The sequence below is a fragment of the Vipera berus genome (assembly GCF_964194415.1).
Source record: "Vipera berus genome assembly, chromosome: Z".
NCBI classification, from domain to species: Eukaryota; Metazoa; Chordata; class Lepidosauria; order Squamata; family Viperidae; genus Vipera; species Vipera berus.
This window is the reverse complement of record NC_138205.1, coordinates 53775142-53794950: the sequence shown is the minus strand read 5'-3', so window position 1 is coordinate 53794950 and position 19809 is coordinate 53775142. Positions and strand designations below refer to the sequence as shown.

The 19809-nt window shown below is 37.4% G+C and overlaps 1 protein-coding gene across 1 annotated transcript in view; it reads right to left on the bottom strand.

Annotated features, from left to right (window-relative positions):
- The window catches only part of LOC308678982 (transmembrane protease serine 11A-like), a gene marked incomplete at both ends in the record, with an annotated part of 75971 nt that extends 58415 nt beyond the window's left edge, over positions 1 to 17556 (bottom strand). Inside the window, 4 exons of the mRNA XM_081346211.1 lie at positions 4451 to 4578; positions 11918 to 12066; positions 13579 to 13640; positions 17215 to 17556. Coding sequence (XP_081202337.1) covers positions 4451 to 4578; positions 11918 to 12066; positions 13579 to 13640; positions 17215 to 17556 — 681 coding nt within the window. The remainder of the gene's footprint in view (positions 1 to 4450; positions 4579 to 11917; positions 12067 to 13578; positions 13641 to 17214) is intronic.
- Positions 17557 to 19809: the final 2253 nt, after the last annotated feature.

The following is a 19809-nucleotide window of genomic DNA, read 5'->3' as shown; positions in this document are numbered from 1 at the left end:
TTTAAAAAAGCTTAGTCAGATAATGTTGCACTGTACAGTGAGCAGGGTTGTCACACTTGATTGTGGCACATCAAATCTAAAATCTATTGCTTTGACTTAGGCAAATTTTGAACTAGCACTCTGATAATCCTAACACAATTACATTCTTCAGATTTCTATCTGGTGGAAATTGCTAATATTGTCTGCCTCAAAAATGGCTAATTAGCCATATAGGGGAATCTTTTTTTTAGAAAGGAGCATATTCAATGTCCCCTCACCATTCTTTAAAAACATAATTACATTTGTCTGAAAAAGTTAACTGAAACTGGAATATGGAAAGCTGGTCCTGAGTGTCAATGAAAGACGGGGGATTAAGGTATCAAAACTACTATTTTTAATGATTAGATACTGTTGGAAAATTACTGTGGATAATTCCTAGTTTAGTTTCCTCCCAACATATAACCCTATAGCCAGATCACAACAAATATACACAAGTCAACCAACAACAACAATAAAATAACTTGATGTTTATTCATTAAATATCAGCAAGCATTAAAGTCATTTAAAAGTGGAGAAAGAAAGGCATGAACAACAGGAAATAGCTCACCTTATCTATATATCAAAAGACACTGAGCCCCTGGAAACAATATGGTAAGTAATTACTATGGACAATCCCAAAGATTATTTCATTATTGATAATTTCAGACTTAATCTCTTTATCTATAGAATAGAGATGGAAAATAGGACTCTAGGTGATTTTCCTCTATTCTGCACCATGCAAAAAAACCCAAAACATTTTGGTGAATAAGATTGTATTTTCCCATTGATTCATTGCCAACATGGGCTACTCATCACTTCCTGATTGCAAAATTGGTGAAGGGACAACCCCTCAAATGAAAGGCAGACTCTGGTAGATCAATCCACCTGAGAGCCAGTGAATTTATCATCCCTTCAGGAATGGAAAGGGCAAGTAGGAGGGGAATAACCAATTGGATCTTGAGTCAGACCAGATTTACACAGCCCAGCACCTTTGCCAGCCCACTGCCAAATGGACTGGAATTTCTGAAGTTGACATAAGAAACAAGTAGTAGCAACATAGGAGACAAGCAGCTTAAGCTGTGGTATGGAATTGCCTGGAGCCTCACTTATGGATACATAATTATTCTAGCAATTATACTGTTTCTTAAACATGTACTTCTGCATAACCAAGCTGATGAAAGCATTTCATGTCCTGATAGCTTTAATTATCTTTGTTTATTCCTTTTGAAATTCCAACACATCCTCTCATAAACCATATGACAAGAACTACAACTTTATTCAAAGGAGTGGCAGAAATAATTTACATGTAAAAATGCCAGTCTTTTAGTATGCTAATAATAGCTGACACATCATAGAGCCAGTATTTTTAATAGAATATATTAATTTCCCTAATAAAATGCAGCTCAGAGCATAATATATTACATTTCAGAAGCCAAAGACAATGCTAGAATTTCAGTGGAATTCAGTGGAATTACATCAACTCAAGAGTTGAGAGGGAATAATAACAACTAATGCAAAACCCAATATTTTGAATACTGTATATTCAGTATGTGAGAGAGTAAGTTTGTGTTTGTGTATCTATGTGTGTGGTCAGTGTATGTTCATTTGGACCTAAATTTGATCTTCTGTTGCATACTTTGAAGGTTCTTTTTTCTGCAAATATTTTTATATTTCTTTATTTCGTATATTAAGGTATATATGATTTAGTGTCACCATTGCATTCTTTACTAACTGAATTCTCCATACAAAGGTCATATGACTTCATTTCTTTCTTTTTGAATACTCAGAATTAAATACATAAGCATGTTGCATTCTTCACCTCTCCCCGCCCAGTTTGCTTAGTCTTGCTTAGTTCCACATGTGTTTGTGATGCCCTTCAATTTCCTACACACACACACGCACATACAAACACACACAAACACACAGACCAATCAGACTGGCAGCTTTAGAAAAGCACATCATAATGGCAGGCATAGTTCTTGCTCTCTCAAATAATAAGTCCAACCAAAACCAATCTTTCAAAAAAGCTTTTTGTGTAAAGAGCTTGGATCAGCAACTCAGCCTTCAGAGGCTGTTCGCTCTACATAGCAGTACAAAGCAAAGCAGCATATTTTTTCTCTTCGAAGAGTTATTTACTTTGTCCAGTCCTAACTGACTGCATTTTTAAAAAATATTGGCTTGTTCAGTTGATATTACCTGCTTTGGTTCTTACATAAGCAGTATCTAATCAGAAACAAAGTGCTAATTTTATTAATTTTGACAATAAGAATATTTATCAGCTTCACCTTGAAAGCATATTTTCCAGATCTTTCACTAATATTGGAAGCTGATTGGCATACCTGGCTAATCATCCTCTTAGCAAGAAACCCTATATTCCTGCACCTCTTTGGCATGATAAGGAGCTAAATAATTATTTTTGCTGTGTTCCAATGTTTACTGATGGAGTGTCAGTTGTGCTTCTCCTTTCCAATGGTATTCCAAGCATTAATCTCTGGGTCAAAGCCCATATTTTCATCTTGGTTCAACCAAAGTTGTGGTCAACATATTTCTTCACAAATAATAGAGCAAGATTGATATCCTAGATGGCATTCCATATTTGACAAGCAATTATTATAACCCCACACAGCAGCAATTTATCTGTGCTTGCAAAACTGGACAAAGATTATGCCTAAAACAGAATTCATCAATGAAATGCCTATTTCTTCCCAGACAGCTAGAGACAGATTTGCAGTGCAAGAAGCATGGGAGGTGGCCCCTTCAACATCAGCTTAAAACACCCCCACATGAGAATTGCCATCAGTTTGAAAGTAGCTTCAGACTTCTGTGATCTTACAACCTGGACAGAATTTGAGAGTTGAGTTACTTTGTTGCTGGCTCAGCTGTTTCTTTAAATGCTTGGAAAAGTTGCACTTTTGAGCTATCCAGTTTTCCTACTGTCAAGAATTCTTGTTTCATCCTCTTTCTCATTGAATCTTGGTTGAGAATATTTCTCCAGGGAACTCCTGTTTCAAGCAGTTGATTTTTTTTAATAAAAATGTAGCTAACTGATGAGTACCAAAAAGGAGGAGGAAATGACAGAACTTTTCTCAACATCACTCTTATTCTCTTTATATGAGTTACTACACAGTCTTGAAGAGTTGCAAGGATTTATAATTAATCCTGACAGTTCAGAGCAATTCTACCTGTACTAGCCTCACCCCTATTAATAAAGTAATAAACAGTCATTTTATTGACATTTTAACAATAGTTATTATGAGAAATCCCTGTTGGAAAAATGCCAATATGTTATCCTTTAGGTTTTACTGACTTTTTAATACAGGTAGTCCTTGACTTACAACTGATTGCTTAGTGACCATCAAAGTTATAATGGATCTACCCAGGGCTAGGTAGGACCTAGATTCCAATGGACAACCCCCCCCAATAATCCTGTCATTGCATTTTGGGCACTTGGCAGCTAGCCTGTATTTATAGCCATTTGCAGTATCCCACAGTCTCATAATCCCACAATTTATTACTTTTTAAACTTCCAGTTTCCAGCAAAAAAAAAACCCATCCTGGACAATGGATTCTCTTTACAACCACAGTTCACTTAACAACCACTGCAAAAAAGTTCATAAAATTTGGCATGACCAACACAGCTTATGACACTAATTCCAGGCTCAGTTACAATTACATATCAAGCACTACCTGTAGCAACAGAAGAAATAGGTAGACTTCCCATGTAGTGATAGCTCAAATGAATATGATGAAATGACCACAAAGATAAACATGCTGTGTACCAAAAATGTAGAACAGGAGCCAGTACCAATTTATTTTTGTTTAATTTTGTCTAGCATGAAAGTGGTAGGATACCCCAGGAACTGTGGGCCACTGATTGAATGTTATATTTGCCTTATTGTCTGATGTTATTCTCTGCTTCTTCCCAGCATTCTGAGAAGTAAAGAAGTAAAGGTAATTATCAGTTTGCATTGAACTGATTTTATAGGATTGGACTAGGAACAAAGAGGTAGGGAATGGAAGTTAACCATTAATTAAATTAACCAATAAAATATTTGGGAAATTGCCACAACAGTCATATTGTTATATAGAAATTAGCAAGATCTTTGCCTAATTTCAAAATATATGCTAAACAGATTAGATGAATTCAGAAATGCACATTCCTAGGTATGGTCAGAAGTTTTAATCCATCATGGTTTGGCTTATCCACAGTTTTCAATTAATATTCTGAGAAAAATCCAAAAACTGCTGAGTTTCAAAATTGTTTTAAGTGCTGTTATATTAAAGCTTGCTTTGTTGAAGAACCCACAACTACTCATGTTTCCATATCACACACAAAGCAATAAATTCACATCTACAAGTCTACATCTACAAAGTACCAGAAACCTACATTTATGAATCTAGTATGTGGACAAATAAAAATTCAGAGACTTACCAGTTTTTCAATCCAATTTCCTAAATCTCTAAACTGGTCTGAAGTCTGCCGAGAAAATGCACCATTGTATTGTAAACCAGTGATTTTAAAGTTGCCCTTGTAATATGATAGCCTTTGATCTCTAATACCTAAAAAGTAAGATTTCTATTAATTTAGCAATTCCAATATACTACCAAGTTCTCTCAAATAATCCACGTTACTTATTTTTCTTCACTATTCCTATCCTTAGAGTCAGAAGACCACATTAAACAGGACGGAGGACAGCAGTCCTTTTGCCTATAAGGCAGGGGAAATATTAAAAGGAATCTCATATTAAAAGGAGCATGCTGAAGGAAACGAAGATGAAGGACATACAAAATCCAAGCATGATGAAAGAAAGTACTAAAGAGGATAACGGCTTACTTCTCTTTTAGCAAAAAACTAAAATTACACACACACACACACACACACACGTGTGTGTGTGTATGTGTGTGTATAATTCATGAACACTAACAGGCTTTTGACATTTTACAAACAGGTGCTTCAAAAATCTAAATGCTTTTAATGTCTGATGTTTTAATGTTTTAATTCTGTAATTGTTTTATGTTATTTATGATATTGCTATTACTGCTAAGCTTGTAAGCCGCCCTGAGTCTTCGGAGAAGGGCGGGATATAAATGGAATTAAAATTAAAAAAAAAATATTGTAAGCTGTAAAAAGATGGGAGGCATACAAATTTAATAAATACATTATATTTCCCTTCATTAATAGAAATTTAAAAAACATCTTAGGAAATTCCAGCTTTCTTTCTTTCAAGTGATTAGTAAAAGTAATAAAATTGTTTTAATTGATAATTTAGGTAGGCATGATCAAATTTTTGAAAAAAATGTTCAGTCAAAATTCCACTAAGATTGGAAAATAGTTTAGGTTAAATAATACTAGGCCATAACTCATGATTTAATCTTTCAAGATGTGTTCAGAAGTTCATATCAAAGATAAATGGTGGATTCAAACAACTGAGGTTGCTTTATCTACATAGGATGTAGAACAACACATTTACAGAATGTGATCCATCATCTTACATTTTACAAGCAGGATTGCAGCAAGGAAAAAAAGTGAGCAAGGATGTCCCTATTTGGGGAGCAAGAACATCTGATTAAAGGGACACGGTGGCTCAGTGGGTTAGGACGCTGAGCTTGTTGATCAGAAAGTTAACAGTTTGGCAGGTCGAATCCCGAGTGCCACGTAACAGAGTGAGCGCCTGTTACTCCTCCCAGCTTCTGCCAACCTAACAGTTCGAAAGCACATAAAAATGCAAGTAGAAAAATAGGGACCACTACGGTGGGAAGGTAACAGCATTCCATGCGCCTTTGGCGTCTAGTCATGCCGGAGACATCCTCCGACAAGCGCTGGCTCTTCGGCTTTGAAATGGAGATGAGCACTGGCCCCTAGAGTTGGAAATGACTAGCACGCATGTGCGGGGGAACCTTTACCTTTACCTTTACCTTTACCTTTAACATCTGTTTGGTTTAGAAAATAAGCCAAATTATTTCTATGTTATAAAATCAGAGAAAGCAGAGTTTACCTATTTATAAAATAAAACCAATTACAGATCTATTCAAAAAGCAGCTCTATAAATTGACAGTAAGATGCTTTTTACCATATCGTGAAAAATAAGTCAGGAATCCGATGAAGATTGCTGCTGCAATTGTGCTGGCGAAAAGGATGACAAGAATTTTCCATGGTTCAAAATATCTCAGTTTTGTACTTGTTGGCTGCACTCTGGAAAAGTTAAGATAGTACACTTTTAAAAGTTCCCTGAGTTTTTCTTCTCATTTCAGTATATATCTTACTGAATCAATATAATGTATATCAAACAATCTGAAAGTCATAAAAATAAGTTCCTGTGGACTGTTCTCATTTTTTTCCCTTTTTTATCTTATGGTATCCTAGTTTTATAGTGAAACAGCATATGATTATTTGAAATAACCAAACAAATCAATAAATAAGATTATTAACATGTTTCTCCTTCAGAGAGTTTAGGATCTTATATAATAGCAATGCTAGATTGCCGATCCATGCTTATACATCTTTTCATCAATGTTTTATCTTCACAAGAGGTTAATGTTTTTAGCTGGGGAAGACAATGCCTTTTTTCCCTTTTCTCCCTTCATTTCAACTTCTCTTGCCCCTTTCCCTCTTTTCTCTTCTACTATGTATGCTTCCTCTTTCCGCTATGTATTCAGGATGGACAGTGCTTAATATTTATATGTATTTATATGTAAGGGTGTAGTTTTATACATATTTTGTATATAGCATGTTTTTATGTCTGCTATGTATATGTACACGTTTGAGAGCAGGCAACAGAATTTCATTTTTAATGTGTGCCAGTGTACCCACAGTAAAAAAACGACAATAAAGGTTATCTTATCTTACTATTTGCTTTTGTATTTTATATTATAAACTAATAAAAATGTGGTAAATTGTGAAAAAGAAACAATCTTATTTATAAACCACCCATCCTTAGATAGGAGAGGCACAAAGAGATTGGAGGAAAACCAAGATTTGGAGAATGGCAAAAGATGCAGGGTAGGAAAGGAAGAGAACCAGATTGCTAAAAGAAGCCCAACAGAAGTAACCTTGAGTGGCTCCAAATAGATATCACGATGCTATGAGGATGGATAGAATGGGGAGAAGAAATGGGACAGAAAGGAACTGTATGTGGGTGGCTAACTAGCAAGATGAAAATGAACGTTCCTCTTTAGTATTTTACTCTAGAACTCAATATCAGAAATGTTAGTGAACAATCTCGATATTTTGAATGATGATACTGGTAACATTTGTTTTGCTATTGCCCAGCTTTCAGTACACCCTAAAATGGAGGATTTCACTCCCTGAGCAATTCAAAAGTCACAAGGTCCTAACTCATTAAAAACTTACAAGATTGGATCAGGATTCATTCACGTCTCCAAAAGAATAATGTATTTTTGTCCAAAAATGTTTCTATTAAATTATTTTTAGGTTTGTCTGCACTAGATGTACAAAAAAAATATAAATCCCTCTAGAAAGCTACTCCATTGTCCCAATGCCATTCTTATAATTTAAAGAGAAAGATGTGCATACTTTCTTTAGTGCTATTAATTTGATATTTCCTGGTTGTGATGAAAATGTTAAGCAATTTTGTCCTCTTTTTAAGGGAAAATATTTCTTATTTTCAGACATTTTTCTCCTTGTACTCTAATCACTTTGCCTGCATTAGATTTGCACTGTTAGATTTTTAATTAATCTTTTTAGTTAAAATTTTATTTGTGATTCAAGACTAAAATATAAGATATATTACTATTTTAATTAATTTGCTTAAAAGATTATCTCAGCATATCACTGCAAGACTTACAACAATTTAAAATACCAACAGTAAGAAAAGTAAACGAATTATAGCCACATCAACAAAGCACAAAGACATTAAAATCTAATTCAAAAAACTCCCAATGTAGAAATCATATAAGAAATCTGTCTTAAGATCTTAACTCAAGATTTGAGGGTACAGCCAGATCTTTAAGACCTTGTTGAAGGAAGCAGTGAGAGTAAAACAAATAAAAATATATAAATAAAATGCCAAAGCCTTGGGAGATAAAAGAAACAATAAACAAATCTCTGCCCTGGAAAAGATTCTACCTTGATTCCTCATGGGATAAGAGAGAAAAGAGAAACTCTGTCAAATATTTTGTTATTATGCTCTGTAATAATAAAGTTCCAATTACCTTTGTGGTATCTGATTCCTGACCTGGTCTACCTCAAAGAGCTGATGTGACAATCTCAAGACCAACTTCTCTTACAATGCTGAAATACCTCTCAACTTATGTTCTGTTTGTTAAAAAGAACAGGTTTCATATTTTTTCCACTCAGTTAAATATTTATAATTGTATTGTTTGTAAAAGCTAAATTTATATTTTTGGTTCAGTGGTAGCTCCCCTGAGTGCTAAAACTGAATAGAAGGATGGGATATAAATAAAATAAATAAATCAGCTAAACTAGATTATGTGAGCAATTCAATCATGAAGCCATTAATAACATTAGGAACACATTTACCATAATGAATAAATGTATCTGCCAATTAAAAGTAATTAGGCAAGGGGCTATCATTTTATAGGTATGCTTGGAAAGTCAACTTTCTGCCAGGAATTTCAATAGGATTCTTAATTCTTAATATGCTTCTTAAATTATTGTTTAGAATAGAAATCAAGGATTTTTTTTACATAATTCTGAATATATTAATAAATGCAGTAATTGCTATTGCCCTTATTTTATGGATTGAAAATTTGAACTTTGACATGTGCAGTGAGAGAAACAATTAAGTTGAGTATGAAATTTTCCTGTCTACTTTATATCTTTAAAATGACTAAAATTTGTTTGCTTTTTGGAATACTTACATTAATTATTAAAAATATAACCTAATTCCTCTGTAAATCTAAACTCTAATCTTTCTCTTATCATTAGAATGAGAAAAGTTTGTTATAGAAAACAAGGTATCATCTTCCAAACCAAACCTGATTCTCTCCAACAAGAGGTTCAAATTTATTTAAAATAATGTTCAAACTAACAAATTGTTGTTTGAAAATGTTGCATTTCTATTGCACCTGAGAAATATGGTAGGAGAGTGTTTTAATTTAACGAATGAAAGAATGCTCTCACCTTCCTATATTCCTGGGCTAGTACTATCTCAAAAAAGTTATAGTGCTTCCCAAAGTATCCTGTGGGAACACCTGTGGATGTCTGAGTTCATATACTAAATGCCCTCCACCGAAAACACATTTAGAGCAGTATTTCTAAATCTTAGCAATTTTTAAGCTGTAAGGACCTCAACTCTCAGAATTCTTCAGTTTCACATTGATTGGAATTGTTGTGAATTGTACTCTGCATATCTTAAAATTCCTAACATTGCAAAACACTAGTCTAGAGGTTTGTTTAAGAAAAAAACAAGTCAATGCACATCTTCATATTGCATCACATTGTCTGGTTTTAAACAACTTCATGAGATGAGCAAGGGAAGGGTGTGGGGGCCTGCTGTATTTGACTAGTTTCTGTTAGCTACGTTTCCTGTTATGCAACACTTAGCTGCTGTAATTTAGTCATTTTTTTTACCCACCCACTAAGGGCCAAATTGGTTCAAGTTACACAGCTTTATCAGCTACACCCATATGCAGGGTAAAAATACTGCCTTATTTTATAATTGGGAAGCTATGATTTTTCTCTCCCAAACAGTCGATTCTTTAAAGTCCTTCTGCCTAGATTTTCTATCCCTGTGCTGCAATATTTGTAGTTTCAAGATTTATTTGAAAGGAGAGTACTTTCCTATACTTTACTTACAGCAAAGTAGTTTTTAAAATGTCAGGAAGCTCTTTAAAAATGTGGAGAAAAGTGGATTTGCTCCTTGTTTTTCTGATACCTGAACAGCAAACAAGGAAGACAACAAGCCAAACAAAAATCTCTGCAGGGTGTGTTCTTTGTGCTTCTTGTTATCTTCACTGGTTAGAAGCAATAATTATTTAGAGAAATTCAGTCACCTAGCCAATCTTCAAGAACAAAACTTTAGGAACTAATGTTTAACAGGAAAAAAACCCTAAACTGCTTCTTCCCTCCCTCAAACCTTTGTGCTTTTGAAAAATTGAGACCGACACCTTCCAGTTTACAGTTTTTCCTCTGCATCATCTTTGTGTCTCAAGATCTGCATGTACATTTCCCCCTTTAAGAAATCGTCAAAAGCCCACATTTCTGTCTAAAAAGTGGCAGATCTCAAGAGGTTTGTATGACTTTCTCTCACAGAAATGGTCACACAAGTGAGTTACAATTATTAAGCAAAGATGTTTGGGTGTAAAATCAAAAGGGCAATAAGTTTTTGCCCTGTGTTTCTCTTTGCAGTAAGTAGCTACAAAACTTCTTTAGTGATGCTTCTAGAGGAGGACTCCTGATGGATTCTGCATGTCTGTTCCAAGGATATAATAGTTCAATCTTCCTTTGTGATGTTATTATTTAACCTTAAAATTACCATCTCTTTAATGATGCCTAGTACAGGCAATGATTCTTCTCAGAGATGATAAACATCTCTCTTATATTGATCTGCGCAGACATAAGCCCATGGCATGCTGTAACCCAAAGACTCCTTATCTTTGGAGATATGTGATTGGAGATAGGTTTTTAATTTGAGGCAGTCAGATTGAACACTGTGCTGTAGATTACCTGTTGGCTTATCTATTGAACGGTGAACCTTTCTGGCTCAGCAAGTCAAAAATTTGGAAAACACCTAACTTGATTGTGCTGGTTTGTCACACACACATCCCACAACAAAACAGAAACAATTCTCTATTTCTATCCCACATATATATTCATCTAGGCCACCCTGAACAATGGCACTCAGCAGCAGTGTTGAAGCTGGGCCTGATTTAAGATCTAACTTCAACTTCAGACCTAGCACTACTACTGCCACTCAAAAAGGCCACTTTGTGCTGTTGTTTAAAGCACAATTGCTTCCATGGCCCACTGCTCCACAGAATTTGCCACCATATCTTTCAGGCAGTATCCTTCAGGCACCATACTTTTAGACAGAATGAGACTAGGACATACAAGGCATTCATTCTTGAAATACATTCAAATAATGCTCTTCGATGGCCTCTGTTGCTTCTGAAATCCACACAGAAGAATGTCCCATTTCGTGTGATTTTTGAACAGTTTGGAGAGCACACCCCATTCTCCAGCAGCCTCTTAAAATAATTGAGAATGGGGTGTGCTTTTGAAAATAGTATTGGTGAATGTTGTGGGTTATCACCTTTGACAGACATGTCATAAGTTCAGCATCATTGGTCCAGGTTATTATCCTGTTCAACTGTGACAGCAGCCTTATTCCATGCTCTAATTACATAACAGTCATACAGCTTGATTATTCAATGTCATGTTGAAAGCTTTATTTGTGTTTGCAATTCAAAAGCTGCTAAACATCAATGATCTCAGAGAAACTAAGGCTGAGTTTTCTTTTTTGTTATTTTTTTTCTCACAAGCAGGAGCTTCATCCATGCAGATCTTTAACCTTTTCCCTGATATCTTATCTAGCCTATTAGATCTAGTTCATGTCACTTGGAGGATTCTTATTGAGGAGTATCATGCTGCTAATTGAAATATTAGCCCCTGCTTCCGACTCAATCCTGTTCTTACTTTATCAGGTACTAAATACTATATCCACTAGACTAGAACACTCACAACTTACTAATTGTTAAAGAATTTAGAGAACAAGAATATAAATTTCCTGGGTCTATGACAACCAAGACTTTTTTTGTCACAGAATGCTCAGAATGGAGTTCTGGCACCGTTTTTGGATGGAACCTTGTAGGGTAGGCAAGGCAGGTTGTAGGACATGTGTGAGTTCCGGCACCTTTTTCTTTTACAAAAAAAAGTACTGATGACAACTCACTACCACCTGGCAATGGGATACCTTACTCCAGCCAACATGCTGAGGAGATAACTCGCTGAGAACCTGGGCTCTCCATTCAGGTTTCCAAAGGCAGCCCAGCTTAAGGGAGGTGAAGGTTCTTGCCGGCCCGCATTCTTTCTCAAAATGCTTCCTCACCTTGCTTTCCAGTGCCCCCCTATGAAAGGCAGGATAAGTGGGAGTCATTGTTCCATGCTCGTGCTTGATTCCTGGGTAGGGAAAGGGGCAAGCAGGAATGATGACAGGGCAACTTGCTCCTAATGCCCATCCCTGCGAGGGTTCTTCCCAATGAAAGGTCCAGCCTGCAATAATGACTCCCACATAGCCCTCCTGTACATCTTCTCCAGAGGTGTCCTCGTCTCACTTTTCAGCATTTCTCCGCACTCCAATGGGAGTCATTGTTCCAAATTGAGTCACCCAGTCATTGTCCCTATTTTCTCAGCCTGAGATCTGTCAGGGTCCAGCTCTGCATGTCGAAGAAGAGGTCCTTCTTCCCAAGCCTGGGCACAATTGGCAGCTTCCCAACTCTGATAACAGATAAACGTCCCCAAGCTTGGAATGGTGTGTGTGTGTGTGTGTGTGTGTGTGTGTGTGAGTGTGAGTGAGTGAGTGTTTGTGTGCAGGCGGACAGAACAATGACTCCCGCTTAGTGGGGGGGGTGGTTAGAAAGAGAGGGGATGAAGTCTTTGAAGAAAAACTTCAGACTGGCAGGAGCTTTAATCTCCCTTAAGCCAGGCCAGTTTTGGAAACAAAAGTGGAAGGCCCAGGCTCCTGGCAAGTTGTCCCTGCAGTGAGCTGCTCAAGGTAAGATGTCTCACGGCAAGATAACAGTGATTAATTGGCTATGGCCAGGTTGCAGCAGCCAGGTGACCATGGTGAGTTATCCCATTCTGTAATTTCTTGCCTCATTGTTTCTGTATTTGATTGTATAGTATTGAACACTTGTTTCATAGATATTATTTGAACTTAACATTATTTTGTTTGTAAAAAGTCCTTAAGAATATTATGGGAAATGTATGTGTATATACATATATATATACTGTATACTGTGTATATCTGTGTGCATGTACAGTATATCTCTTTCTGTGTTTGTGTCTGTGTATATCCAAGCATCCTTCTTATATTCTCTTCCCTTCTTTTTCTTTTTCTGATAGTCACTAAGCACTACTGATACTGTAGCAAGCTCTATATTATTTTTTTAAGCTGTAAATCCTTTTGTACAAATGGAGATATTATATTTTTAAAAAAACCTAGGATATTGCAAATTATCTTCTGTTGCATTACTGATCAAAATATAATATACTCAGTAAATGTAATTTCAATAATGATCATCAGAATAAATCCAAATAGAGATATTTACACCACAATAAAAATACAAGTAAATCCTCTCACCACAATTTCCAGCAATACACCTGTGCTTTAAAAAATAATTCAGTAGGGGAACACTTAAAATGCACAATTATATTCTTCCTAAACAGAAAAAGTTTGACATGCACTTTTTCTCCTTACATACTAATAAAGACAGAATTGGTTAATGCAAGAAACATACAAAAGAAAAAAAAAAGATGAGTGAGCACATCTTTCAGCGTTATCCAACTTTGCAGTCTTACTGTTACCAGTATTCTTCAGAAGACCTTCCCCCAATTCAAATCAAGCTCATATTACTTACCTCTGAAGGCCCCGAGGCCCATGATGGTAGCTGAGGTAGCCTATAGGAGTTCCTAAACCAGTCTGGACAAAATCAGGACCACAAGGAGAATGCTGCTGAAATACACAGTTCTTACTCTGTCTGGTTTGACAGACAGGGTAGACTGCTAATGGAAAAGTCTTCATTGCAATAGTAATAAAATACCCAGCAATGTGTGGAAATGCAAAATGTGGGTGAAACAGAGCAAATTAAAGTAAAAGAAACATGTCAGCATGGAGAAAATTATGAGTCTTTAGGATTTTGATAAGCACAATAAAAATTCCCACATAGCCATGGATGAAATCAATCAAACCAGCCAGGAGTCTTGACCTTTTCTAGAAAGATTTCCAGTTTTTCTAAATATGCCAGCACACTTAGTTCTAATGGCTAGCACCTTCTAATAATATTTTCTTTCATGATCACTTGTTGCCATTCTTTGTTTAAAGTCAGCCCGCAGCAGCCAGATGCAATAATACATAAAATAATGATACAGCTGTCTACATACTTCCAGCTGCTCACTGTTCTAGAGACATCCCTCATTTCCATGTCATTGGATGTATCTAATCTACTAATTATGTGTTATGCTCTACAAATAAGGAACTTCCTACGGGAGGTGCTTCCCATTTAAAAACTCAAACTTTTATTATCTAATCTTTCTATTCTCAATAAAAAAAACATTATTTTCAGTAAACCACTTGCCAGAAACCATCTTTGTGATAACTTTAAAAAGTAAAGATTGGGAATTGGAAATCCCAGAATTCTCTAAGTGCCTGCTATCCTTTCCAGCAAAAAGTCACATTCAAGCAAAATGTAAAACAATTCACTTTGGTGAGGAAGATGGTGATGGGAGCTTTGGTTCTCCTTTCTGATGTGTATATTTTTGGCCATTATTTGCTGAATACCAATTGCTGTTCTCACCAATTGTCTGTATTCCTGGATTTGAACTGCTGGCTGTGGCCCAGGATATTAAGATCACAGGAGCCATAACATCACTGATATATTTCCCTCTCAAAACAGCTTATCTCTTCTTGAACAACCACCCAAATATTCAACTAGCAATTAAGAACCTAACTGACAATGTTCACGTTGAAGAAAAAATAGGCATTTCTTGTTAGGTTGCAATCCTTAATTTAATTACCTAACATAAAACAATTTAGTAGGACTTATAGGTAGTCCTTGACTTATAACCTCAATTGAGCCAAAAATTTCCATTGCTAAGCAGCTGTTAAGTGAATTTTGCACTAAAAGATCCGTGATGGTGCAGTGGCCAGAGTGCAGTATTAAGGGCTAATTCTGCCAACTGCCAGCAGTTCAACCCTTTAGAATAGAATAGAATAGAATAGAATAGAATAGAATAGAATAGAATAGAATAGAATAGAATAGAATAGAATAGAATAGAATAGAATAGAATAGAATAGAATAGAATAGAATAGAATAGAATAGAGCTGGAAGGGATCTTGGAGGTCTTCTAGTCCAGTCCCCTGATCAAGCAGGAGAACCTATACCATCTCAGACAAGTGATTGTCTAGCCTCTTCTTAAAAATCTCCAGTGATGGAGCACCCATGATTTCTGGAGGCAAGCTGTTCCACTCGTTAATTGTTCTCACTGTCAGGAAGTTTCTCCTTAATTCCAGGTTGTTTCTGTCTTCTATCAGTTTCCAACCATTGTTTCTTGTCCTTCCCTCGGGTGTTTTGGTGAACAACATAACTCCTCTTCCTTGTGGCTGTCCCTCAGATACTGGAATACTGCTATCATGCCGCCCCTATTTCTTCTTTTCTTTAAACTAGCCAAACCCAAGTCCTGCAGCCATTCTTCATATATTTTAGTCTCCAGGCCTTTGATCATCTAAGTGCTCTTCTCTGAAATTTCCCCCCAAACTCTCAACACCTTTTTTGTGATATGGTGATATAGGGCCCATTGTTCCAGTTTGTCAAGATCTTTTTGGATCCTGAGTTTGTCTTCTGGGGTGTTGATTACTCCTGTCAGTTTGGTGTCATCTGCAAATCTGATATAGTTCCCCTTCAATTCCCTCATCTAAGTCATTTATGGATATTGAAGAATACTGGGACTAAGACAGAAATCTTGTGGTACCCCACTGCTTACTTCTCTCCATGTAGATGTAGTGCCATTGAGGACTACTTGTTGAATACGGTTTGTCAGCCAGCTACAGATCCATCTGGTGGTGATGTTGTATATTCCACCTTTTTCTCGCTTACCAAGGAGTAGGTTTTGGTCTACTTTATCAAATGGCTTACTGAAATCTAAGTATACTACATCCACAGCATTTCACTGTTCTACTAGTTTAGTCAGTTTATCAAAGAATGAAGTAAGATTGGTTTGGCATGATTTGTTTTTAACAAACCCATGCTGGCTAGTAATAACTTTGTTTGCTCCTAGTTGTTCGCAGATCTATTTTTTGATTATCTTTCCTAGGATCCTCCCAGGTATTCATGTTAAACTGATTGGTCTGTAGTTTCCTGGGTCTGTTTTTTTTCCTTGAAGAGGGGAACCACATCAGCCCTATTCCAATTCTCAGATACTTCCCCCGGTGCTCCAGGATTTATGAAAGATAGGGCACAATGGTTCTGAGATAACATCTGCCAGCTTCTTCAGAACTCTGGGATGTAATCTGTCGTGTCCTGGTGATTTATAGTCGTCAAGGTCAGATAGGTGTTCTCTTACTATTTTCTTGCTTATTATAATTTTTGTTTCTAGTTTGCCTTTTTGGTATGTTGGGCTATAATTCCTTTTTGTGTGAAGACTGATGCAAAGAATGAGTTAAAGAGCTCTGCTTTCTCCCTGTTGCCTATTTCCTTGCCATCTTCTCTCTTTAGTGGACCTACAGTTTCCTTGACTTTTTTCTTGTTGTTAATATGTTGGAAGAAACTTCTTTTTAATTATCCTTGATTTCTGTTGCAAGTCTTTGCTCATTCTGAGCAGCTGAGCATCCTGACCAGCTCAAGGTTGACTCAGTCTTCCATCCTTCCGAGGTTGATAAAATTGAACACAATAGGGAACAAATGGCTTCCCTTAAAAAAATGACCCTACATATGTACCTAAAGAGCAAGACCAACAGAAAAATGTCACTTTTAGAAGAAAACAACAACCAAGAATAAAGCCTCTAACATTTACTTTAGCCCACTCCAATGAAGCCTCTCTGCAACTGAACAATTGCTTTCATAGCCTCCCCCTGGAAGAAAATACACAGACACCCATAAAAGTGAAGTTATCAATAGTTTCTAAAAAGGGGACACAACCTAGCATTCCAGTGATAGGAAAAAATAGTATCCTAGACTTCCCTAGGAAAAAAGGTGAATATTGGTAATAGGTGATTTAATTTTTTGCAGAACAGAAACTACAGATAGTCCTCGAGCTATGAGTGTAATGGAGCCTGCCCATTCCACTCATAACTTGAAAACTCATGGGAATGAATCTTTTACCTCGAACAAGATTACTTCCTTGCTCGTTAAGAAGCACACAGCTTGTTAAGTGGGCATGAGGTATCTCAGGGTGGGGAGGGCTATGGAGGACCTAGTGATGGAACAGGACCCCAAGGCCTCCCCAACCAACTAAGATACCTCATGCTTCCCCCTCCCTTCCTGCTGTGCCAGACTCACCTTGAAAAGATCCATCTCCACTCTGCTGCAGTTCCTGCTGCCGCCTGGATCTGAGGCCAGGGGATGCTTCCATGGTCCTCCAGTGGCCTGTTTCCAAGCGACAGTGGCTTGGAAAAGGCAGTGGCCTAGAGCAGGCCTCCGGTACCCAGATTGGGCTGCCGGAGACACATGGAATGTCCCCTGCCTCAGATCCGGGCAACAGTGGCCTGGAGAAGGCTTACAGCACCTGGATTGGGCCACCAGAGGGCTGCAGAAGTGCCCCCTGGCTTCAGATCTAGGCAGCAGCAGCCTGGAAAAGGCCTCTGATGTCCTGATCCAGCCTCTGGAAGCATGCAGAAGCATTCCCTGGGTTCGGTTCCATTCTCTATTGTAGAGAACAGAGGCCTAAAGTACCATGAGATCACGTAAGATCAGTAGTGGGAGATCTTGCCCCACTGATCTCATGTGATCTTGTGTTACTTTAGCCCTCCATTCTCTGCAAACACACCAAAGGCCTGGGACAGCCAAGAAAGTGAAGGATCTCAATCTTTGCAGGGTGAGTATTGAAGGCCCAGTGCCTAAAGAGACCCAGGGTGGGGTTGAGGAGGGAGGGAATAACCAGGATGAATGTTGCAAAGCCTGTTCAGTCACTCGTAAGGGCAAATGACTGCCATGGTGCTGCAATATTTGTAATTACAGGACTTGCTCATAAGCACTAGGGGTGCTTATCGTGTAACTTCAAACAAACGTTAAGTGAATGCTCATAACTCAGGGATTACCTGTATAGTCTACACATCAAACAATCAGTCTAGGGAGGTATGTTGTCTCTCTGGAGCAAAAATCAAGATGTAACTGAGAACATTAAAATAATCGACCCCATAGATTATTACCCCTTTCTTCTCCTACATGTGGGGACCAATGACACAACAATGAATCTGAAAACAATAATAACAGATTATGAACAGCAGGGAAGAAAGTTAAAGACCTAGGAGCACAAGTGGTGTTTTCATCTATACTTCCAACAAAAGGCCAACATCCAATGAGAGAGCAAAGGATTTTAGAAATGAACTACTGGCTTAAAAACAGATGTTGTCAACAGAACTTTGGCTTCCTAGACCATGGCCTGCATTACCTACATGAAGTGCTAAGGGCAAGGAATGGACTGTACCTCACAAGTATTGGAAAGAATATATTCAGGAAATGACTGGCTCATCTTATCAAAAGGGCTTTAAACTAAAATGGGGGGAGAGGTGATCTTCATGACCTTTAGAACCTAATTCCAAGCAAAAGACATTAAATAACTAATCACAAAAGGAGATACAGAACAAAGAGAAAGAAGAAAGAAAATAAACATAATGAAGTAGAGAGTGATGGAAAGAATGTAAAACAAAGTTAGTAGGAGATGTAAGAAACATATCCAAAACCCATAAAGGACTCAGATGCCTACACATTAACACTCAAAGTTTAGGGAACAAATAGGATGAACTAGAAATGAACTAGAAATACTGAAGGCAGATAAGATATAGTTGCCATTACTGAAACTTGGTGGGATGAAACTCATGACTGGATTGTACTGATGGAAGGAGGGAGGGAGGGAGGGAGGGAGGAAGGAAGGGAGGAAGGAAGGAGAAGGAAAAAGAAACTATCTGAAGCTAGTAACCTCTTCTGATTTATTGTCTCTAAAAATCAGACCAGCAGCCTCATCGTAAGCAATGGATCACAACCATGAAAGGAACAAAGGTAACCAAGTTAGATTTTTTGCATCTTCTGCAATGGAAATTCAAGCTGTCCCTTTTCACAGGTAATCTGGTTACTTCGCCAACAGGAAAAATATAAATGCTTGGCTTGTTCTACATGAAGGAGCCCCTTCATGGATTACTGCCTTGTCGTGGCGAAGGGGCTTGCATAATTCAATAAAGTTATGAGCTATGTCATGCAGGGCCACCCAAGACGGAAAGGTCATAGCAGAGAGTTCTGACAAAACGTGATCCACTGGAGAAGGAAATGGCAACCCACTCCAGTATCTTTGCCATGAAAACCCCATGGACAGTACCAAAAAGCAAAATGATATGACGCTGGAAGATGAGCCTCTCAGGATGGAAGATGTCCAATATGCTACTGGGGAAGAGCAGAGGGCTAGTACTAGTAGTGCCAGAAAGAATGAAGCAACTGGGCCAAAGCCGAAAGGATGTGTAGATGTGTCTGGTGGTGAAAGGAAAGTCCGATGCTGTAAAGATTTTTTCTCCATAGGAATCTGGAATGTAAGATCCATGAATCAAGGAAAGCTGGACGTGGTCAAACAAGAGATGACAAGACTGAACATCAACATCTTAGGAATCAGCAAAATAAAATGGACAGGAATGGGTGAATTTAATTCAGATGACCATCAGGTATACTACTGCGGGCAAGAATCCCTCAGAAGAAATGGAGTAGCCTTCATAGTCAATAAAAGAGTAGGAAAAGCAATACTGGGATACAATCCTCAAAATGACAGAATGATCTCAGTTCGAATCCAAAACAAACCATTCAATATCACAGTAGTCCAAGTCTATGCCCCAACCACTGGTGATGAAGAGGATGAAATTGACCGCTTCTATGAAGCCCTACAGCACCTTA